General features: G+C 48.4%; 2 protein-coding genes across 5 annotated transcripts in view; one reads left to right on the forward strand and one right to left on the reverse strand.

The window, feature by feature from the left end:
* The window catches only part of ccnk (cyclin K), a 19,983-nt gene extending 16,709 nt beyond the window's left edge, over nt 1-3,274 (forward strand). The window contains 1 exon segment of the mRNA XM_084314539.1: nt 1,147-3,274. Within this exon segment, the coding sequence (XP_084170665.1) occupies nt 1,147-1,679 (533 nt within the window). The 3' untranslated portion in view covers nt 1,680-3,274.
* Nucleotides 3,275-4,774: 1,500 nt separating this feature from the next.
* ccdc85cb (coiled-coil domain containing 85C, b) overlaps nt 4,775-24,346 on the reverse strand; it is a 109,402-nt gene continuing 89,830 nt past the window's right edge. For 3 of the 4 annotated variants that reach the window (XM_084314535.1, XM_084314533.1, XM_084314532.1), the window contains 4 exons: nt 23,771-23,875; nt 17,976-18,068; nt 15,211-15,309; nt 4,775-6,176 (listed from right to left, as the gene is read on the reverse strand). In XM_084314535.1, coding sequence (XP_084170661.1) covers nt 6,087-6,176; nt 15,211-15,309; nt 17,976-18,068; nt 23,771-23,875 — 387 coding nt within the window. In that variant the 3' untranslated portion in view covers nt 4,775-6,086. The remainder of the gene's footprint in view (nt 6,177-15,210; nt 15,310-17,975; nt 18,069-23,770; nt 23,876-24,346) is intronic. The other variant, XM_084314534.1, reaches the window with a different exon arrangement.

The following is a 24,346-nucleotide window of genomic DNA, read 5'->3' on the forward strand; positions in this document are numbered from 1 at the left end:
CATGGGGAAATCGTGCTCCATGACGATATGTACCCGTGGGAGAAAGCTTGCGTCGATCCGACAAAGGGCGGGCCCTTGCGAGCCAACCCAAAATATCAGTCACCTTGGGCAAAATCGCAGAGTTTTCCCCGGGTCGCGCCCCAACCGTTTCCAAACGTTTTCGCTGATGGAAGTGACTTGGGAAGTTTATCTCCACAACGAGATGGACCCATGGGAGAAATCTCGCGTCGATCCGAGAAAGGGCGCACCCGTGGGAGCCAACCCGAGCTCACAGTCACCCCCTTTGGCTACATTAACACTTTCAGTGCCAGCAGGAGGCGCACTATTTAGTGCTCGAGTGCCACCACCCACTTCAATGATAGCGTTAAAACGCCTAATCTATGTTTTAAATGTATTCTTATTTCCTGATCGCTTGCACAGCCACACACACACATAGGATAATCAGACCTGTTTTCACGGAGATATAAGCTTTTTCCCTAAGACTGGTAAAATAGATTCCTTACCTGAGATCAGATGTTATCCAAAAAGATTATTCCAATTCCTGATCGCCATTCCAAATATCGATCGCTTTTATTGATCCAACGCTACATACTGGACATATGTATTCCACGCTGTTCTGAGGGTCCACAATGAATCCGATCGGCTCTACATGCCTGAGAAGTAAAATGTGGATTCCGGATTTTTCTTTTCTCATCCATTTTCATTGAGTCCATTCCAAAAGGGTGCATTACCATCTGGGAGACGATAGGGGGCAGTTTTTTTCACATCTGAGCTCCTACAGGGGCTGCTGTACCAATGGGAGACTCAGTTGATGAAATATGAATTCAGGTCGCTAATAAAAAAAAAAAATGCTAATAAACGTCGTGGGCATTCAGGCATTGGGCTGATAAAACGAGATATGACGTCCCTGGCACTGAAAGTGTTAAGTCAGATTTCTCACAAAAGAATTTTTGAAAAGGTTAGTTTCAGTTTGATGCTATATCACACATCCCATTACCATGTGGACGGTCCAAGTGATTTTCATTACCTTAGCAGATATTGTGATATATATCCTCTTAAATATTGTGATTATATATATATATAATTATCTTTTTTAATTTTTTTCCAATACTATGAAAATGTAAACGTCTTTCTCCCTTCCTCTAGAATGCAAGGCCCCCACCCCGGCACCTCCTGCAGAAGCTGAGCTGGGCAGCGAGGCCGCACCCCCTCCACCCCATGCCCCCCCGCCGCACCAGCCTCCTCCCCTCCCCCACCGGCCACCGCCCCCTCCCCCCCCCAACTGCATCATGTCCACCACCAGCTCCTACATGTCCGGAGAGGGCTACCAGAACCTCCAGTCCCTGATGAAGACGGAGGGCCCTGCCTATGCCTCCCTGCCGCTCAGCTATGGCCCCCCCATGCCACCCTACCATGTCTACCCTCCACCCAGCGCTCTCCCTCCGGGGCCCCCTCCTCCACCCTCAACCTACCCACCACCCAGCTTGGCCCCGAGCTACCCTCCGCCGGGGTACAACCACAGCTACCCCCCGCCTCCACGCATGCCCCCAGGCCACGTGCCTCCTCCAGGGATGGGGCTGCCACCCACGGGATACCCGCCTCCTCCACCGCCAGCACAGTCACCTCTGCCCCCACCCCCTGGCATGCAGATTTTAAACCACGCAAACTGGATAAGATGAGAGCCTGGCACCATACCTGAATCAGGAGTCAAACCTGATTAGACCGGCAACCCTGATGCCAGGCCCGCCTTATTCCTAGCCATGAAATGAGAATGGAGGTCAGGGTAATCTTGTGTTGTGAACAAATTGGCAAAAGCTTTCTGGCTTGTTGTGAGGCTATGAAAACATATAGAGATGCACCCATAGATCAGCCGGTGACCAGATGCAGTATATCCCATTCTGTGCCGGTCAGATTTCCACGCATGCCCCGCATGGTGGTTCATGTTGCGCACACAGCGGCACAGATGGTACACGTCACAAAACTGTTTGTGTATGTTATCAATTATAGTTATTTGTGTATGCTGTTGATTATAGTTATTTATGTATGCGGTCAATTATAGTTCTTTTGAGAAGGTCCTATAACCTGGTGCAGTTTGGGAGAAGATGTAAAAGTTCTTTAATAGTCTGTTTTATTATGAACATACAATGACATTTTCCATGAGAGGAAAGGATTTTTTTTTGTGTATTCTGTCAATTATAGATCTCGGGCCAAAATCTGAATTGGCAGGTCAGACAAAAGATAAGTTAAAAAGGAAAACAATTTATATCGGAAATTGGAATCGGCCAAGAAAATTGCAATAGGTGCATCTCTTAAAAAAAAAACATACCTTCAAGAAAGGGAAAAAAAAACCCAGGTGGGTCAATATAGTAGGATTTGGGGAGAGAAATTTGTTCAAAACAAATGTGCAGATACTGCGGTTGTTCAATTTCAAAACATACTTACAATGCTCATCTTATTTCATCATAATTTTTAGGCACGTTTGAATCAATTGTAAGCATAGAAAGTGTAAGCTAAATATTGCTGGCCCTGTCTTTGTACACGACAGAGAAACAGTGACTTTTCAGTCAGCTTTGTGTTCCAAGGACACCATTCCTCTTGAGTTTGTTTATTCAGTTGTGAAAATAATTATTGGGGTATATTTTTAATTTCTCTGACTCTCAAACTACATGCGTGCACCTTAAAGTAACTTGCTTACTGTACAGGAGTGAACTTTTGTCATTGGTTGGGCTGGTATTCCATACGTTTCTTTTTACCTTTCTGCACAAGAGAAATTCTCTTATTTATTCCACATTCCCAACATTTCCTTATTGGGGAAATCTCGCATGGGATGAACAGCTGGCCTTATATTATTTGGTTCTGATCAAGTAATTATGACGGGGATGGCTTCAATTAACTTAATGTATGCAAAGAATTAAAGATGAGGGTTATATCCTACATAATATATCTAACAATTAATCATCTATCACCAAATAAATCTTGTATTAAATTTAAAGTTAATTGACCCCAACCCTGTTTTGAATATAATTTGAAGAATGTTTTGCTTTGTCTATAAATTTGACATCGTCATCCTCGCCACCTGCAGTGTTTGTTTGCGATTTTTCACAAACGTGGTCAAAAACACTAACACTGGAGAGACGGAAAGGGTAATATTTGTACATACCTGAAATCTTAACAACTGATCTTTTTAGAGATCTATCCATACGTGCCTTACTGCAAGGCTTTTTTTCTGTAAAAGACTGTACGCTGTACAACCTTGCTTTTGTGCCTCAATGGGGCGGAGTGATAATAAAGAGCTCTTTTCCTATGAACAGTCAGGTGAGTCTTTGTGTGCTGGGTGTGACCTTTGTACTTTAAGTACTTTGTGCAATCATCTTAATCCCTGTTTCGTCCACTACACGGCCCTCCTCCAGTCGATCTTTAACGCACACCTCAAATGTGTTTCAATTACATCGACCTTCCACAGACCTTCAGGACAATATGGAGAATACTTACACATTTTCTATGATGTACGGCACGCTGTCACCTCTGCTGGGGGAGTCTTAACAGTGTTGGTTCATGCCTTTTATACAGTGTTTGCTCTTTTTCAAGTCATTACCCCAACATACTATTCCAGCAGGGGGCATTATAGCTCAAACTCAATTATTCAACAGCAGTAAAACATTTAATATTTCTGTTCATTAACTGACGGAAGACGGAACTTATCATTTAACAAATGTATTTATTTTCCAAATGTGTTTCTCTAAAAGTGGCCCATTTCATTTCTCTAGGTATTTTCACCTACCAATATCCATTTTTGATATCAGTGAATTTCATGAAAAGTTACATAGTCATGCTACTACAGGAATTGGCATTTACACTGTAGATTCCTAAGATTCTGGTTTAGCACAAACAAAACCCACTACATGTTAAAAAAGTTCCAAATCAAAACACCATGCAGAAATAAAAAGTGGCACATCTCAAATCAAATGCCATATATAAAGTATTCAAAATTGTATCATGGCTTCAAATCAGTTCCTAGAAAAAAGGACACTTTTCAAACCCATACTTGGTGATTTATCTTTTTCTTTGTTAGACCCATTATTTGAGAGAGATAAGGCGCACGCACGGCCGCCTCCATAATGTTCTAATTTGGAACAACTAAATCTAGAACTTGAGCTGTCAATCACTGACCGAACCAATCGGAACAGTTTTCTTTCCCCAAGTAACCAAATGACCTATCTAAAACCTACACGCTTATCTTGATCACCCAATCACAACTGGTATTTGGGAAGCAACAGTTGTGATTGGAGGATCAATAAAAGAGGGCAGGGTTTGATATAGGTCAATTCCTCTTTCAATTTAAATCGTAAACATGTCGAGGACATGACGGCCCAACAGCCCTCCCATCTCTTATCTTGACACCTGGCAAATAAATACTCGAGACTGATTTTAACAGTGCTTTGTTCATTCTGACATCAATATAGTAAATAAAATGTTATCAGAAGACATCCAAGGGAAGACTTGTCTCTCGCGTTCCAACAGAAAAGACTCCGCTTTCAACAAACATGCGGCCTCCTGCTGAGAGGCTTGGTGGCTGACGCCACACAGACAGGCCCCGACCTCCAGGTGAAAGGTGACGGATTTCAATCAATGGAGATAACTTAAGAAAACAAAAACGAAAAGTTGAATTTACAGCCAGCAGGGGGCCGTTTCAATTTCAGTGAAAATATATGGAGGAAAACCAGTTAACCTACTAATCACCTCTCTTGTTAAATACCATCAAATGGCCCACTAACAGAAATGACTGCAACGGAAAAAGTTAACACAAAAAATAATATATATATATTAAGCCTTTGGCCATGTACATTTCATAGGACATTGATGAGGACGAGGGCCTGTCAGTGATGGGTTCAGCTTATGCCCTGCCCTCAGCAGTCTCCAACGGTGTGGTAGCCTGCAGGGTTCACACACCGAGTCACAGCTGGGCGACGGTACTGTAAAGCTCTGGCCCTCCGAACCTGAGAACATGATTGTCGAGCATGCACACAGCATACATGTTTTACTTTAATAGAAAAAAAAAAAGTGAATAGACGAGAAAATAAAAATCTATCACTCCAAAGACTCCGGTTGAGATGGTTCAATTAAGAATGTCCTTATTAATACATTTGCATTTGTATACAGAACGAAAAAAAAAATTATAATAAAAATAGACAAAATAAAAACTTTTGTTACCAAAAGCAAACCCTGTGTAAAAGGTCCAGTTGTGTATGCTTTCCAAAACAAAATAATTGATCACATGGCCACGCTAGAGTACAAAAAAAAAAGATAAAATCAACAATAACAACAGTGCTATGGTTTTATACATAATATACACACGTTAACAGTGATCTCTAGACTGTGGTAACTATTAATAGACTCGTCTCATGAGCAGAAAGGGTGCTAGGTCACAGTGGATCTCACTTGGTTAACACTTTAGAATTCTAATGCTAATTATACTCGTTGACCACTAGGGGGCGAGCACAGGCGACAAGAGGAGCTAAGACCTCTATAGAGGAGGTAACCTTATCCGACGTTACCGCCGTGAAGAAACAACTTTTCTAGAGAATTCTCTCCCAAACTCTGGCTGAAACCATGGGACGTCACTAGCTTAAAAGTAGCACAGGTATAATCTAAAAGGACTATATATATTTTGCATGATATAGCTTTCATGTCATAGGTTTATCGTCAGCCCATAATAACAGGAGAGTTTGCAGTGAGACCAAGCCCCTGAATCGATGCTGAAAAGTGGCAAATCAGTGAAACTAGCTGCCAGTCGACAACACTTACATCAGTTCAAAAAGAAATACATCTTGTAATGTTACATGTAGAGTTGGATACTGGTGGTGAGTGAGAAAAAACAAGGTCCATTTTGTGGTTTCCTGGATACCATCTAGTCCAATCATATATATATGAAGAAGGTGTGGTGAAGGGAGTGCTGGGTACTGTTGGTGAGCAGGGAGCGGGGCATGGTGGGTAGTGTAGCAGGCAGTGGATCACAAGGTGCTTTCAGGTGAGTGTAGGTAGATCTCTCTCTCTCTCTCTCTCTCTCTCTCTCTCTGGTTGCCAGGCTACAGAGGCCCTTTGAACTGGTTCCCAGAGAGGTGCTGTCTGATGGACGGCTTTGATCCTGCTGCATCGCCCAGCTTTCTCCACACCACCTGCTCCCAGAGAGAGAGAGAGAGAGAGAGAATGAGAAAAAGTGAGAGGGAATGGGAGAGATGAGTGAGAGAAAGAGAGACACGGATAGTTAAGCTAGGCAGAAGAAATAACTTTCTTCTTCAAGGCTGGAAACTTCAAACACTCCCATTTTGACTTTGAGCCCAAGATATCTCACACACACACACACACACACACACACACACACACACACACACACACACACACACACACACACACACACACACACACACACACACACACACACACACACACACACACACACACACACACACACAACCCTGCCTGCCTGAGTCTGTGCTTCTGGGGTCTTTATGAGAGAGTGAGAGAGACAGAGAGAGAGAGAGGGGGGCCCCAGGTGATAATACAGAGGTACTTTTGTAGTACCCCCCCTCCCCTAGAGTCCTGCCCCCCCCCCTGTCACATACCTTCTGCAAGACCCAGCTAGCTGCTAGCCCCGGCTTTCTAATCAGTGATCCTTTATATCCAGGACCCAGGTCCTTTCAGCGCCACAGAGAGGGTGGGGGGTAGAGGAGTATAGTAGAAGGGTGGGGGGGTAGAGGAGTATAGTAGAAGGGTGGGGGGGTAGAGGAGTATAGTAGAAGGGTGGGGGGGTAGATGAGTATGGTAGAAGGGTGGGGGGGGTAGAGGAGTATGGTAGAAGGGTGGGGGGGTAGAGGAGTATAGTAGAAGGGTGGGGGGGTAGATGAGTATGGTAGAAGGGTGCGGGGGGTAGAGGAGTATAGTAGAAGGGTGGGGGGGTAGAGGAGTATAGTAGAAGGGTGGGGGGGTAGAGGAGTATAGTAGAAGGGTGGGGGGGTAGAGGAGTATAGTAGAAGGGTGGGGGGGTAGAGGAGTATAGTAGAAGGGTGGGGGGGTAGATGAGTATGGTAGAAGGGTGGGGGGGGTAGAGGAGTATGGTAGAAGGGTGGGGGGGTAGAGGAGTATAGTAGAAGGGTGGGGGGGTAGATGAGTATGGTAGAAGGGTGCGGGGGGTAGAGGAGTATAGTAGAAGGGTGGGGGGGTAGAGGAGTATAGTAGAAGGGTGGGGGGGTAGAGGAGTATAGTAGAAGGGTGGGGGGGTAGATGAGTATGGTAGAAGGGTGGGGGGGGGGTAGAGGAGTATGGTAGAAGGGTGGGGGGGTAGAGGAGTATAGTAGAAGGGTGGGGGGGTAGAGGAGTATAGTAGAAGGGTGGGGGGGTAGATGAGTATGGTAGAAGGGTGGGGGGGGTAGAGGAGTATGGTAGAAGGGTGGGGGGGTAGAGGAGTATAGTAGAAGGGTGGGGGGGTAGAGGAGTATAGTAGAAGGGTGGGGGGGTAGATGAGTATGGTAGAAGGGTGGGGGGGGTAGAGGAGTATAGTAGAAGGGTGGGGGGGTAGAGGAGTATAGTAGAAGGGTGGGGGGGTAGAGGAGTATGGTAGAGGGTGGGGGGGTAGAGGAGTATAGTAGAAGGGTGGGGGGGTAGAGGAGTATAGTAGAAGGGTGGGGGGGTAGAGGAGTATAGTAGAAGGGTGGGGGGGTAGAGGAGTATAGTAGAAGGGTGGGGGGGTAGAGGAGTATGGTAGAGGGTGGGGGGGTAGAGGAGTATAGTAGAAGGGTGGGGGGGGTAGAGGAGTATAGTAGAAGGTTGGGGGGTAGAGGAGTATAGTAGAAGGGTGGGGGGTAGAGGAGTATGGTAGAAGGGTGGGGGGGTAGAGGAGTATAGTAGAAGGGTGGGGGGGTAGAGGAGTATAGTAGAAGGGTGGGGGGGTAGAGGAGTATGGTAGAGGGTGGGGGGGTAGAGGAGTATAGTAGAAGGGTGGGGGGGTAGAGGAGTATAGTAGAAGGGTGGGGGGTAGAGGAGTATAGTAGAAGGGTGGGGGGGTAGAGGAGTATGGTAGAGGGTGGGGGGTAGAGGAGTATGGTAGAAGGGTGGGGGGTAGAGGAGTATAGTAGAATGGTGGGGGGTAGAGGAGTATAGTAGAAGGGTGGGGGGGTAGAGGAGTATAGTAGAAGGGTGGGGGGGTAGAGGAGTATGGTAGAGGGTGGGGGGGGTAGAGGAGTATGGTAGAGGGTGGGGGGGTAGAGTAGTATGGTAGAAGGTGGGGGGTAGAGGAGTATAGTAGAAGGGTGGGGGGTAGAGGAGTATGGTCGAGGGTGGGGGGTAGAGGAGTATGGTAGAAGGGTTGGGGGGGTAGAGGAGTATGGTAGAGGGTGGGGGGTAGAGGAGTATGGTAGAAGGGTGGGGGGGTAGAGGAGTATGGTAGAAGGGTGGGGGGTAGAGGAGTATAGTAGAAGGGTGGGGGGGGGGTAGAGGAGTATAGTAGAAGGGTGGGGGGGTAGAGGAGTATGGTAGAAGGGTGGGGGGGGTAGAGGAGTATGGTAGAAGGGTGGGGGGGGGTAGAGGAGTATAGTAGAAGGGTGGGGGGGTAGAGGAGTATGGTAGAAGGGTGGGGGGGTAGAGGAGTATGGTAGAAGGGTGGGGGGTAGAGGAGTATGGTAGAGGGTGGGGGGGGTAGAGGAGTATAGTAGAAGGGTGGGGGGGTAGGAGTATAGTAGAAGGGTGGGGGGGTAGGAGTATAGTAGAAGGGTGGGGGGGGTAGATGAGTATGGTAGAAGGGTGGGGGGGTAGGAGTATAGTAGAAGGTGGGGGGTAGAGGAGTATGGTAGAAGGGTGGGGGGGGTAGAGGAGTATAGTAGAAGGGTGGGGGGGTAGATGAGTATGGTAGAAGGGTGGGGGGGGTAGAGGAGTATGGTTAGAGGGTGGGGGGGTAGAGGAGCATGGTAGAGGGGTGGGGGGTAGAGGAGTATAGTAGAAGGGTGGGGGGGTAGAGGTGTATGGTAGATGGTGGGGGTAGAGGAGTATAGTAGAAGGGTGGGGGGGGTAGAGGAGTATGGTAGAGGGTGGGGGGGTAGGAGTATAGTAGAAGGGTGGGGGGGTAGGAGTATAGTAGAAGGGTGGGGGGGTAGATGAGTATGGTAGAAGGGTGGGGGGGTAGAGGAGTATAGTAGAAGGGTGGGGGGTAGAGGAGTATAGTAGAAGGGTGGGGGGGTAGAGGAGGTATGGTAGAGGGTGGGGGGTAGGAGTATAGTAGAGGGTGGGGGGGTAGATGAGTATGGTAGAAGGGTGGGGGGGTAGAGGAGTATGGTAGAGGGTGGGGGGTAGAGGAGCATGGTAGAGGGGTGGGGGGTAGAGGAGTATAGTAGAAGGGTGGGGGGGTAGAGGTGTATGGTAGAAGGGTGGGGGGTAGAGGAGCATGGTAGAGGGTGGGGGGTAGAGGAGTATAGTAGAAGGGTGGGGGGGGTAGAGGAGTATGGTAGAGGGTGGGGGGGTAGGAGTATAGTAGAAGGGTGGGGGGGTAGGAGTATAGTAGAAGGGTGGGGGGGTAGATGAGTATGGTAGAAGGGTGGGGGGGTAGAGGAGTATAGTAGAAGGGTGGGGGGTAGGAGTATAGTAGAAGGGTGGGGGGTAGAGGAGTATGGTAGAGGGTGGGGGTAGAGGAGTATGGTAGAGGGTGGGGGGGTAGAGGAGTATGGTAGAAGGGTGGGGGGGTAGAGGAGCATGGTAGAGGGTGGGGGGTAGAGGAGTATAGTAGAAGGGTGGGGGGGTAGGAGTATAGTAGAAGGGTGGGGGGGTAGATGAGTATGGTAGAAGGGTGGGGGGTAGAGGAGTATGGTAGAAGGGTGGGGGGGTAGAGGAGTATAGTAGAAGGGTGGGAAGGTAGAGGAGTATGGTAGAAGGGTGGGGGGGTAGAGGAGTATAGTAGAGGGTGGGGGGTAGAGGAGTATGGTAGAGGGTGGGGGGGTAGAGGAGTATAGTAGAAGGGTGGGGGGGTAGAGAGTATAGTAGAGGTGGGGGGGTAGAGGAGTATGGTAGAGGGTGGGGGGGGTAGAGGAGTATGGTAGAGGGTGGGGGGTAGAGGAGTATGGTAGAGGGTGGGGGGGGGGGTAGAGGAGTATGGTAGAAGGGTGGGAAGGTAGAGGAGTATAGTAGAAGGGTGGGGGGGGGTAGAGGAGCATGGTAGAGGGTGGGGGAGAGGAGTATAGTAGAGGGTGGGGGGGTAGAGGAGTATAGTAGAAGGGTGGGAAGGTAGAGGAGTATAGTAGAAGGGTGGGGGGGTAGAGGAGTATGGTAGAGGGTGGGGGGGTAGGAGTATAGTAGAAGGGTGGGGGGGTAGATGAGTATGGTAGAAGGGTGGGGGGGTAGAGGAGTATGGTAGAGGGTGGGGGGTAGAGGAGCATGGTAGAGGGGTGGGGGGTAGAGGAGTATAGTAGAAGGGTGGGGGGGTAGAGGTGTATGGTAGAGGGTGGGGGGTAGAGGAGTATAGTAGAAGGGTGGGGGGGTAGAGGAGTATGGTAGAGGGTGGGGGGGTAGGAGTATAGTAGAAGGGTGGGGGGGTAGGAGTATAGTAGAAGGGTGGGGGGGTAGATGAGTATGGTAGAAGGGTGGGGGGGGTAGAGGAGTATAGTAGAAGGGTGGGGGGTTAGAGGAGTATAGTAGAAGGGTGGGGGGGTAGAGGAGTATGGTAGAGGGTGGGGGGGGGTAGGAGTATAGTAGAAGGGTGGGGGGGTAGATGAGTATGGTAGAAGGGTGGGGGGGTAGAGGAGTATGGTAGAGGGTGGGGGGTAGAGGAGCATGGTAGAGGGGTGGGGGTAGAGGAGTATAGTAGAAGGGTGGGGGGTAGAGGTGTATGGTAGAAGGGTGGGGGGGTAGAGGAGCATGGTAGAGGGTGGGGGGTAGAGGAGTATAGTAGAAGGGTGGGGGGGTAGAGGAGTATGGTAGAGGGTGGGGGGGTAGGAGTATAGTAGAAGGGTGGGGGGGGGTAGGAGTATAGTAGAAGGGTGGGGGGGTAGATGAGTATGGTAGAAGGGTGGGGGGTAGAGGAGTATAGTAGAAGGGTGGGGGGGTAGGAGTATAGTAGAAGGGTGGGGGGGTAGAGGAGTATAGTAGAAGGGTGGGGGGGTAGGAGTATAGTAGAAGGGTGGGGGGTAGGAGTATAGTAGAAGGGTGGGGGGTAGAGGAGTATGGTAGAGGGTGGGGGGTAGAGGAGTATGGTAGAGGGTGGGGGGGTAGAGGAGTATGGTAGAAGGGTGGGGGGGTAGAGGAGCATGGTAGAGGGTGGGGGGTAGAGGAGTATAGTAGAAGGGTGGGGGGGTAGGAGTATAGTAGAAGGGTGGGGGGGTAGATGAGTATGGTAGAAGGGTGGGGGGTAGAGGAGTATGGTAGAAGGGTGGGGGGGTAGAGGAGTATAGTAGAAGGGTGGGAAGGTAGAGGAGTATGGTAGAAGGGTGGGGGGGGGTAGAGGAGTATAGTAGAGGGTGGGGGGGTAGAGGAGTATGGTAGAGGGTGGGGGGGTAGAGGAGTATAGTAGAAGGGTGGGGGGGTAGAGGAGTATAGTAGAGGGTGGGGGGGTAGAGGAGTATGGTAGAGGGTGGGGGGGGTAGAGGAGTATGGTAGAGGGTGGGGGGGTAGAGGAGTATGGTAGAGGGTGGGGGGGGGTAGAGGAGTATGGTAGAAGGGTGGAAGGTAGAGGAGTATAGTAGAAGGGTGGGGGGGGGTAGAGGAGCATGGTAGAGGGTGGGGGAAGAGGAGTATAGTAGAGGGTGGGGGGGTAGAGGAGTATAGTAGAAGGGTGGGAAGGTAGAGGAGTATAGTAGAAGGGTGGGGGGGTAGAGGAGTATAGTAGAGGGTGGGGGGGTAGAGGAGTATGGTAGAGGGTGGGGGGTAGAGGAGTATGGTAGAGGGTGGGGGGTAGAGGAGTATGGTAGAGGGTGGGGGGTAGAGGAGTATGGTAGAGGGTGGGGGGTAGAGGAGTATGGTAGAGGGTGGGGGGTAGAGGAGTATGGTAGAGGGTGGGGGTAGAGGAGTATGGTAGAGGGTGGGGGGGTAGAGGAGTATGGTAGAGGGTGGGGGTAGATGAGTATGGTAGAGGGTGGGGGGTAGAGGAGTATGGTAGAGGGTGGGGGGTAGAGGAGTATGGTAGAGGGTGGGGGGGTAGAGGAGTATAGTAGAGGGTGGGGGGGTAGAGGAGTATGGTAGCGGTGGGGGGGTAGAGGAGTATGGTAGAGGGTGGGGGGTAGAGGAGTATGGTAGAAGGGTGGGGGGGTAGAGGAGTATAGTAGAAGGGTGGGGGGGGTAGAGTAGTATAGTAGAGGGTGGGGGGGTAGAGGAGTATGGTAGAGGGTGGGGGGTAGAGGAGTATGGTAGAGGGTGGGGGGTAGAGGAGTATGGTAGAGGGTGGGGGGTAGAGGAGTATGGTAGAGGGTGGGGGGTAGAGGAGTATGGTAGAGGGTGGGGGGGTAGAGGAGTATGGTAGAGGGTGGGGGGGGTAGAGGAGTATGGTAGAGGGTGGGGGGGGTAGAGGAGTATGGTAGAGGGTGGGGGGGGATAGAGGAGTAATGGTAGAAGGGTGGGAAGGTAGAGGAGTATAGTAGAAGGGTGGGGGGGGGTAGAGGAGCATGGTAGAGGGTGGGGGAAGAGGAGTATAGTAGAGGGTGGGGGGTAGAGGAGTATAGTAGAAGGGTGGGAAGGTAGAGGAGTATAGTAGAAGGGTGGGGGGGGGTAGAGGAGTATAGTAGAGGGTGGGGGGGTAGAGGAGTATGGTAGAGGGTGGGGGGTAGAGGAGTATGGTAGAGGGTGGGGGGTAGAGGAGTATGGTAGAGGGTGGGGGGTAGAGGAGTATGGTAGAGGGTGGGGGGTAGAGGAGTATGGTAGAGGGTGGGGGGGTAGAGGAGTATGGTAGAGGGTGGGGGGTAGAGGAGTATGGTAGAGGGTGGGGGGTAGAGGAGTATGGTAGAGGGTGGGGGTAGATGAGTATGGTAGAGGGTGGGGGGGTAGAGGAGTATGGTAGAGGGTGGGGGGTAGAGGAGTATGGTAGAGGGTGGGGGGGTAGAGGAGTATAGTAGAGGGTGGGGGGTAGAGGAGTATGGTAGCGGGTGGGGGGGTAGAGGAGTATGGTAGAGGGTGGGGGTAAGAGGAGTATGGTAGAAGGGTGGGGGGGTAGAGGAGTATAGTAGAAGGGTGGGGGGGTAGAGGAGTATAGTAGAGGGTGGGGGGGTAGAGGAGTATGGTAGAGGGTGGGGGGTAGAGGAGTATGGTAGAGGTGGGGGGTAGAGGAGTATGGTAGATGGTGGGGGGTAGAGGAGTATGGTAGAGGGTGGGGGGTAGATGAGTATGGTAGAGGGTGGGGGGGTAGAGGAGTATGGTAGAGGGTGGGGGGTAGAGGAGTATGGTAGAGGGTGGGGGGGTAGAGGAGTATGGTAGAGGGTGGGGGTAGAGGAGTATGGTAGAGGGTGGGGGGTAGAGGAGTATGGTAGAGGGTGGGGGGTAGAGGAGTATGGTAGAGGGTGGGGGGTAGAGGAGTATGGTGGGGGGGTAGAGCAGTATGGTGGGGGGTAGAGGAGTATGGTAGAGGGTGGGGGGGGTAGAGCAGTATGGTAGAGTGGGGGGTAGAGGAGTATGGTAGAGGGTGGGGGGTAGAGGAGTATGGTAGAGGGTGGGGGGTAGAGGAGTATGGTGGGGGGGTAGAGGAGTATGGTAGAGGGTGGGGGGTAGAGGAGTATGGTAGAGGGTGGGGGGTAGAGCAGTATGGTGGGGGGTAGAGGAGTATGGTAGAGGGTGGGGGGGGTAGAGCAGTATGGTAGAGGGTGGGGGGGTAGAGCAGTATGGTAGAGGGTGGGGGGTAGAGGGAGTATGGTAGAGGGTGGGGGGGGGTAGAGGAGTATGGTAGAGGGTGGGGGGTAGAGGAGTATGGTAGAGGGTGGGGGGTAGAGGAGTATGGTAGAGGGTGGGGGGGTAGAGGAGTATGGTAGAGGGGGGAGTAGAGCAGTATGGTAGAGGGTGGGGGGTAGAGGAGTATGGTAGAGGGTGGGGGTAGAGGAGTATGGTAGAGGGTGGGGGGTATAGAGCAGTATGGTAGAGGGTGGGGGTAGAGGAGTATGGTAGAGGGTGGGGGGTAGAGGAGTATGGTAGAGGGTGGGGGGTAGAGGAGTATGGTAGAGGGTGGGGGGTAGAGGAGTATGGTAGAGGGTGGGGGGTAGAGGAGTATGGTAGAGGGTGGGGGGTAGAGGAGTATGGTAGAGGGGGGGGTAGAGGAGTATGGTAGAGGGGGGGGGTAGAGGAGTATGGTATAAGGTGGGGGGTAGAGGAGTATGGTAGAGGGTGGGGGGTAGAAGAGCATGGTAGAGGGTGGGGGGTAGAGGAGTATGGTAGAGGGGGGGGGGGTAGAGGAGTATGGTATAAGGTGGGGGGTAGAGGAGTATGGTAGAGGGTGGGGGGGGTAGAGGAGTATGGTAGAGGGGGGGGGGTAGAGGAGTATGGTATAAGGTGGGGGGTAGAGGAGTATGGTAGAGGGTGGGGGGTAGAGGAGTATGGTAGAGGGTGGGGGGGTAGAGGAGTATGGTAGAGGGTGGGGGGTAGAGGAGTATGGTAGAGGGTGGGGGGTAGAGGAGTATGGTAGAGGGTGGGGGGGGTAGAGGAGTATGGTAGAGGGGTAGAGGAGTATGGTGGGGGGGGGTAGATCAGTATGGTGGGGGGGTAGAGCAGTATGGTAGAGGGTGGGGGTAGAGGAGTATGGTGGGGGGGGGGGGGGGGGGGTAGAGCAGTATGGTAGAGGGTGGGGGTAGAGGAGTATGGTGGGGGGGGGGGGTAGAGCAGTATGGTAGAGGGTGGGGGGTAGAGCAGTATGGTAGAAGGGTGGAGTGCGTTCTATTCCCTGCCGCTTCAGTTTAATTGCTCTGACAGCTCCACTACGAGCCTCTTATTAAGGGTTCCAATTAAGAGTGGTAGTGGGGGGGGGGGGGGGGGGGGGGGGTCCCAGGACACTGCTGCAAGTGTTGCTGCTTCACAAGTCCCAGCCTTCCTTCAAAGCGATAAAAAATAAAATGTAACCTGATTTGCGCCCAGTGGAGATTAACTGCAAAGAAACGAAGCAACCGACCGACCGAATGTCAGGCAAACCGACATTACTGTATTATGGACATAGGACATATTATGAGGATAGGGAGATACTCGGATAGGGTAGGGAGTACTCACGTTGCACATCTCTCGGACGATGGCCTTCTCCTTCTCGCTGAGGTCCTCCTCGTAGTCCTCGGGAACTTGCTTGTCCAGGTTCTCATGGACCTGCAGCACCTGATGGGGAAGAGATGCATCAATCCATGGACATATACAATATAGCATAGCATTACAGTATAGGCTAGTTGGAGTATAGTAATATAACATAGCAGCTTAACATAGAATAATAATACATTAAAATAGTGTATAATACTGTATACCAATATAATATAGTGTAGTATAAATAGTATGATTTAGTTATAGTATAATAAAATAAAAATAATACAACTATATAGTATAATAGTATATAGAAGTATAATATAGAATAATACATATATAATAGAACAGTGTACTATAAATATATAGATAAATGTGTGTGTGTGTGTGTGTGTGTGTGTGTGTGTGTGTGTGTGTGTGTGTGTGTGTGTGTATAAATGAATGAACCTTAGCAAATATGCAATTTAACTGATAGATACAGAAAATGTATTTATTTCTGTTCATTTAAGGGGAGACACTGCAGGTGAATAGGGTAAAAAAATTAACTAATAGATATCACAATGAAACTTCCCCAGTTGATTACTTATATTAAGACAAGACTTTTTTGTATAATAAGTTTTCTGAAATTGTATGTTTAAATATGCAAATGAGGCATGATCTACTTAAATATGCACTAATTTGCATATAATTCCAGGACAGAAATCTGAACATTGGATAAAGCCATTTTCAAAATTATAGTTTCATTTTGTTGACATATTAGAGCCAAAGGTTATTACAGAGGGGATTTTGGATATCTCTTTTTATCACTCCATAAATCAGAAAATACTCCATTCAGTCCATTTTTATGGTAAAATTCCATATTTCGCCATGTTTTTAGGAATAAAATGTGATATAAATCAGGGTATGAATGCGATATCAACAAACCCTTCTGTAAATACCTTCAGAACATAGATATGAATAGAACTGGAAGGTTAGGTGTATGTGTGTGCTACTGAAGTGGAGATTTCTGGCTCAGAGTATGAGGAAAAACTCTTAAAACTCATTTTTGGGAAAACTCCTTCAAAGTTCTGTATTGTAAAATGCCATGCTTTTTTTTTTTTAAACAGATATTTACAAACACAATACCTAATCAAACCATTAGTAATAGACAACATAAACACATGCCTGATAACTGAATAATAATAATAATGATGTTATTGAACAGAACTACACACAGGCTACAAACAGTGTAGTACCCCCTAATAGGCAACAAATATTTGAATAGATATCACTATGAAACTTTCCCAATTTGTTATGTACATATAAACTAAGAAAAAATATATTGCAAGTTTTCTGAAATTTATGTTTATATATGCAAATGAGGCACTTCCCCATTAAATATGTGCACATTTATGGATGCAATAAGGCAAAATTATGTAAAATAAACAACTAAATGTGTGTTATTGATGTTTTATTGTCACTAGTTTCATAGAAGACATGTTTAGGAAGCAAAATATAACAAAATCTCAAAATCAACAAAAAAAGTATATTTGACTATTCACCTGCAGTGTCTCGCCTTAATTGTGTTAATTGTGTTGAATTTCTGCAAAATAAGTATGTACATTTTGTCTGGTTTGGTAAACATTGCACTATGAACAGTATCAGTGTACTGTATGTGAGTAGGGGCAGGTGCAATAAGAGTTTTCTTCTTCCTGTTCCTTTCGGCCATGGAATTTAGTGGATCATATTAAGTTAACTATGTGTACTGAAGACACTGTTGGACTGTAACAATACCATGTATGAATAAATAAAAATTATGATGATGATGACATACTGTTGCTTTGGATCAAACACGTTTTGTATTGATTTATTCAATGTATATTGATGATTAACCCATGGCGATTAAAATTTTTCCACCTGAACGGTTCGCCAAACACTTTATCTTACACAATCTTGTTTGCTGAAGAAAAGAATATGAGAAGCCCGCCCCCTCCAGTGAAAGAATGAGAAAAGGGCGCTCTGGTGACAAACTCTGCTCAAATCACAGTAGAGTAGGTGTGTTCTAGGCCTGAAGTACATATGAAACTGAAGGAGCACCACACACTGGATTACAGCTCCCAGTAATGGATACACAAGCAACTTTTCAATCAGGCACATTAACTGTGCAAAACGTTGCTTTTGTATTCATTGAAGTGTCTGGAGCTGTAATCCAGTATGTTGATGTAATCCAGTATGTTGATATCCATTTACTTCAAAGTTCTGCACGAGTGACAATCTGTATCGTCAAAAGTCATGCCTCCAAGAGGAGTTAACTGTAGAAAATACATATTTCTGAGTGGAGGGACCTTTGATGTGCCGTAGACACACAGTTGACTTGACAAAATCACACAAAATCCATGGTTGAAATATAATACATTTCAGATGTATATTTACCAGGTGATTTGGTCTGTTGAAGATGGACAGACAACACTGACAACATAACTTGTACTTTACAGAAGCACCTTTTAAGATGGTAAACCATGGACCAGAAGCCCGTTTCAGGCCATTTCCCATATAAAGACCATATTAAGCGAATCAGTTTTTTTTAGTTTTGGAATGAAAGTTCCTTCTGAATGATGAGAGTAACTTTCACATATCATATTTTAAAGAGCATAGTTGTCAATCAGAAATGAAGGATTTTAGTGATTTTCTTGTGTGTGTCCTAAGGTTTTCATTCCAAGGTTCTGGTCACCGTTAGATGTTGAGAGAGAGACAGGCGTCCTTCATACCTTCATGGCATGGACCACAGCCTCAGGCTTCTGGACACAGTTCAAGTAGCCGGTGGCAGGAGAGGACTCGCTGGTGGGGAGACGCCCGGTGCCCTGGGGGGGGGGAAGAGAGAGAGAGAGAGAGAGAGAGAGAGATAGAAGAGAGAGAGAGAGAGAGATGGAAGAGAGGGAAACAAGAGAGAGATATAAGAGCGAGAGGGAAACAAGAGAGAGAGAGAGATAAGAGCGAGATGAGAGAGATAAGAGAGATGAGAGAGAGAGAGAGAGAGAGAGAGAGAGAGAGAGAGAGAGAGAGAGAGAGAGAGAGAGAGAGAGAGAGAGAATTGTACTTTTGCAGCATATAGTACCTCTGGCGAGTTTCATGCTGCATTCTGCATTATAACCAAAATTTCGACTTCCTACTAGGAAGAAGATTTAATAACAAGATAAATATAGGAACAACTTTGACTTCCTAGTTACAAACTCGGTTATGATTTCTCAACCCCCAGTTCAAGTCTCATTTCAACATGGCCACCCACATCGTATAAACATTAATGTTATTAGCTATTTTAAGAGTATATTTTATATTAGCTATATGTCATTGTAAACTGTCTTTGCGAGTTGTAGTTCACGCAAGACGAATTATAAGAAGAAATTGCCCAAAGAGTTTAGCGTGAGAGCATCCATGTTTTTACAGCCATGTAGCTGGAACGCATCTAGGTCTAATAAACAACACCTCGGACCATAAACAAATGCAGCATTCATTCCACTTCACTAGACACTCTGCAGTGAAAAAGGGGAACATAGGGAAGAGAGAGAGAGAGAGAGAGAGAGTGTGTGTGTGCTTCTTTATGTGTGTGTGTGTGTGTGTGTGTGTGTGTGTGTGTGTGTGTGTGTGTGTGTGTGTGTGTGTGTGTGTGTGTGTGTGTGTGTGTGTGTGTGTGTGTGTGTGTGTGTGTGCTGGGGTCTAGCCAGCTCTGCCGTCTTATCATGTGGTTCTGCTGTGTGATGGATGACACTCACTCGTGCTTGTGGCTGAGAGGAGGCGCAGAGGAATGAGGAGAAGAGGAGAGAAGAAAGAGGGGAGAGAAAGTTGAGAGGGCGCTCAGGACAGAGAGAGAGCGCATCACATGTCCAGGCCCTCATGCTGAATCAAAACCCTGATGCACTCTCTAGTCCTCCAACATTACCTCATACAGGCCTCTGTTTAAACCCCCCCCCCCCCCCCCCGCCCACACACCACACCTGACTTAAAAATGGACACGTCACTTGCCAGGCAGGTAAAAATCACCAAGTCACCATTCGGTGATTCGTTCAGAACGAACAGAGAGAACCGACATCAGGTTCAATTAGGGCCATCCTTGACTGGAACACATCCTTGACTGGAACACATCCTCGACTAGAACACATCCTCGACTAGAACACATTCTACACTCGATGCTACGCCCCTCCGTGGCACCTCAAAAAGACCCCTTGCCTTGTCCCCATGTATTGGCAATATATTTTCAAACTTTAGAAACAGCCAGGTCTGCTACCTGTGCAGGGTGATTTAACCTGGTGCGATGGAAACAGCCACACAGTGAGGGACCCAGAGCGGTGCCTTGACTCATCTTACCCCCAGTGAGTCATACAGACAGCGGCTCTCTGTGTCAGGAACAGAGAGCTAGAGGGGGGGTGGGGGGTGGGGGTGGAGGCGATGCACAATGGCTCCATTCACTGTGACCTGGCACCACAGCTCTGCATTAGACACAGCTCCATGGATCTGCTGTTAGCCCCATGGATCAGTTAGCCCCGGCTGTTAGCCCCATGGATCCGTTAGCCCCGGCTGTTAGCCCCATGGATCAGTTAGCCCTGGCTGTTAGCCCCATGGATCAGTTAGCCCCGGCTGTTAGCCCGATGGATCCGTTAGCCCCGGCTGTTAGCCCGATGGATCCGTTAGCCCCGGCTGTTAGCCCGATGGATATGTTAGCCCCGGCTGTTAGCCCCATGGATCCGTTAGCCCCGGCTGTTAGCCCCATGGATCAGTTAGCCCCATGGATCAGTTAGCCCCGGCTGTTAGCCCCATGGATCCGTTAGCCCCATGGATCAGTTAGCCCCGGCTGTTAGCCCGATGGATCTGTTAGCCCTGGCTGTTAGCCCCATGGATCAGTTAGCCCCGGCTGTTAGCCCGATGGATATGTTAGCCCCGGCTGTTAGCCCCATGGATCAGTTAGCCCCGGCTGTTAGCCCCATGGATCAGTTAGCCCCGGCTGTTAGCCCCATGGATCAGTTAGCCCCGGCTGTTAGCCCCATGGATCAGTTAGCCCCGGCTGTTAGCCCCATGGATCAGTTAGCCCCGGCTGTTAGCCCCATGGATCAGTTAGCCCCGGCTGTTAGCCCCATGGATCTGTTAGCCCTGGCTGTTAGCCCCATGGATCTGTTAGCCCCGGCTGTTAGCCCCATGGATCTGTTAGCCCCATGGATCTGTTAGCCCCGGCTGTTAGCCCCATGGATCTGTTAGCCCCATGGATCTGTTAGCCCTGGCTGTTAGCCCCATGGATCCGTTAGCCCCGGCTGTTAGCCCCATGGATCTGTTAGCCCCATGGATCCGTTAGCCCCGGCTGTTAGCCCCATGGATCTGTTAGCCCCATGGATCTGTTAGCCCCATGGATCCGTTAGCCCCGGCTGTTAGCCCCATGGATCTGTTAGCCCCATGGATCTGTTAGCCCCGGCTGTTAGCCCCGGCTGTTAGCCTCATTGATCAGTTAACCCCGGCTGTTAGCCCCATGGATCCGTTAGCCCCGGCTCCACTCTCTGTTCACTGCGCAAATCGACCGGCCCCATTTGAGCAGCTGATATGAACCCATAATCCAAAACGAACCTGAACCTAATCCAATTAGCTCTTGACTGTATATTTCCTCTTCATTTATCACATAATTTAATTTTGTTTTGATGGTAACACTCTGACAAACATGCTCAGGTACTAAACCGCCAAGACAACTCTATTCTCCTTACAGAGATACAGCAAAAGCCAAGGTTTTCACCTTATACAGGCTTGCTGCAGTGCAGATGCATTGTTGATTTATCCTGAGGTACTGTTGCAGTGTAGATGAGAATTTATCCTGAGGTACTGTTGCAGTGTAGGGCCTGAAATGAAGTACGTCCTGATGACCTGGGGACGATAAAACTGTAGCGCTACAAGACCGGTTTGGGAACCGGGATGGTACTTGCAGACAATTCTTTTTGGATTTAGGACTGAGGGACAGTTCACGAGACCTTTAAAAAAAATTATGTCTAGTTTTTACCCCACGTCATCCCACCTGTAAGCCAACTAATGATTGTTTAACCGAAGTCTGAGTATATACCCACTAAACACACATCAAGTACAATAATGTATCAATATTTAGCAACACATTCTTCAGTCTCAAAGGATAATGATTCTTATGAGAATAAAAATTATAAAAAAAGAGGTCAGCCTTGGCAATAGCAACAACAACAAAGTCATAAGACTGTAGCTGAATTATTCCCCCCTATAATTGGGGTTGAACTCAGACGTAAACCAGAGAGTCGTAGACTACACAAACCTCTCTGCTCTGCTGGTTTCAAGCTATACGGTTTTTAAAACGTGTGAACAAGTAAGACAGCGCCGGGGGCAGGGCACGTTTTCTTTTTTTCTTTCCTCCTTTCTTCCATATTCTTCTCTTAGTGTATTCAGCGTTGGAGCTGTGCAGCTAAGTAAAGGCTTTGGACAGCAGCACCGAGACGCAGACAGCCCCTGGCCATGTTTACTATTGTCAAGGACGGCTTTTCCCTGCATGAACAGGTCTGATGTAGGCCTTCGAGATGGAGGTGTAAGGGTGGGAATCCCTGTCAGAAGAGAGGCTCTGCAGCTCACTCAGGGCGTCTGTGTGAATCAAAACGCACCACTTTCTCTCCCCGTCTTTCATTTGGCTTTTGTCGTTTCTCAATCTCAATCTCCACGCTTCCTTGTCTTTCTCGGTTTCTCTCTCCCTCACATTCTCTCTTTCTTTTTCTCTGTCTAATATGTTTTGTACAGAGACACAACGTGACCTAAAACTGGGTCCTAGTTTGAACAATGAGAGAGACGGGAGAGCTAAGCCTAAAGAGAAGTGCAAATGGTGAAGATGTTAATGGTTTGCACGTGCACGCGTACTGTACACTACAAACACACACAAGCGCCTTCACACACACACGACAAAACAGGAAGTTCAGTCCAATGAAACTGTCAATGTGTCTCTAGTTCTATATCGCTCTTCTTCTTCTCCTCTTTCTTTCTTTCTTTCTTTCTTTCTTTCTTTCTTTCTTTCTTTCTTTCTTTCTTTCTTTCTTTCTTTCTTTCTTTCTTTCTTTCTTTCTTTCTTTCTTTCTTTCTTTCTTTCTTTCTTTCTTTCTTTCTTTCTTTCTTTCTTTCTTGCTTTCTCCCCCTCTCTCTCTCTCTCTTCTATCTCTCCATGTTCCAATAAGGGTCATCTCTCACGCATGAATGAACTCAGGCCACATTAGAGAGCAGCAAATCAATCTCCTGCTCAGCCACACAATAATGAGACGGTCTCCATGGAGATGCCACGACGACCAGGGGCCCAAACAGGAATGAGGAGGAGGAGGAGGAGGAAGGGCGGCTTTCTAATCACCCCGATAGATCAATTCAAGGACTGAAAAGAAAAAAAAGTACTGTAACTGTATCTTCAACTCATCTGGAGATAGTGATGTCACAAACATGGCAGTTGTAGCAGTTGTATAGTCCACGGCAGCAAGCCTCGTTATCACAGGCCTATTTTGCTATCGGCGACTTCTGACATTTGTTGATATCACTTCTAATTAGGCCACCAACGTGTGCACTGACCACAGGTCGTACCATAACCTTGTTTGGTATGTGCGAATGCTGTGCTGTGAATTGCAATGGTTGTGTGTGTGTGTGTAGGTCAGTCACACTTTTCATTTTTTAACCTTCTTCACCGGTCGGAGATACAACCTTCTAAGGGGGTCAAAGTTTGCCTGAATTACCTTTGCCTGACTGTGAATGACGCAACCCCCCCTCTCCCCCAAGAGTATTAAATGTTGACCATTTAAAATTTTGCCATGCATGCACTGGGTCGGGGTCAAGTGAGCCAGGCGCCCTTACTGTGGGTTTTGATTAAAAGGCAGTATTGATTTATTTTTGTGTGTGTGTGTGAGAGAGAGAGAGAGAGAGAGAGAGAGAGAGAGAGAGAGAGAGAGAGAGAGAGAGAGAGAGAGAGAGAGAGAGAGAGACGCAGGTCCCCTGGGTGGTGGCATGGCCCTGCCCTGGCCCCTCTTTAAGCAGTCAGAAAACAATTACACCAGACTCCCCTCCTCTCTCCTCTCCTCTCCTCTCCTAGGTGTATTGAGCTGGGTCAAGGAGATGGCCGTGGCTCGGAGAGGAATAATTACTGTCATTTAATAGTAGGATTCAGCTCAAACTGGCCCGGTGGGGATGAAGAGGAGGGCCTGGAGAGCTGCAGGGTTAAGCTGTGAGGGAAGAGTCTGTCTGTCTGTCTGTCTGTCTGTCTGTCTGTCTGTCTGTCTGTCTGTCTGTCTGTCTGTCTGTCTGTCTGTCTGTCTGTCTGGTACTCTTTGTTGTGTGCGTCTCTCTCCCCCACTCTCTGTGTTTCTCGTCCTGCCGTGTGCAGTAGAGTCAGAAGGCTGTGGAGGTGTAATTGGTTAAGGAACAAAGTGAATTTGAGCTGACTGGACCTGACTCCTCTGTGGAGGACACGGGGAGAGACACATCAGTGTGTGTGTGTGTGTGTGTGTGTGTGTGTGTGTGTGTGTGTGTGTGTGTGTGTGTGTGTGCTCACCATGTGCATGGCATCCTGGCGCTGGGGCAGTGAAGACAGCTGAGATTCTGAGTGGTACAGAGTCATCCCCTTCCTCAACACACGCAGGTCGCCTGGGTTACACTGCTGTGGAAACACACACACAATTTGAGATGGTATTATTACCCATCAATCTTCACATACGTACTTGTGTAGTTTACTCACTGGACATGACAGATTCTAGACATCCAAAACACACACACACACACAAACACGTTGTACCGTCACGTGTCATTTATTTTTTTTTTATTCATGGCCTCGTTTGGTTCAGCACTCAAAAGTGTTTTAACTTTATTTGTCAAATCTAATTGAATTGTATTCCACTGGATAGGAATAGAATGTGTCGTATGGAACTCTGCAGAAAAGGCGATTTATGTTTATGTTTTATGGGATGCTGTGTCCCCAACAACATTCAACCTTATTAAAAGCCAAAGAGCAGAGGCCCCTGGGGGCCCTAAGCATCCTGTAGCCCGTCTCCAGTAACTAGCTTATTGCTCCAACAACACACAGCAACACTAGCGCTCCTTGTGACATTTTACATGTCTACGCACTAGTGTT

This window comes from Notolepis coatsorum (assembly GCF_963971535.1).
Source record: "Notolepis coatsorum genome assembly, chromosome: 5".
Classification (NCBI taxonomy): domain Eukaryota; kingdom Metazoa; phylum Chordata; class Actinopteri; order Aulopiformes; family Paralepididae; genus Notolepis; species Notolepis coatsorum.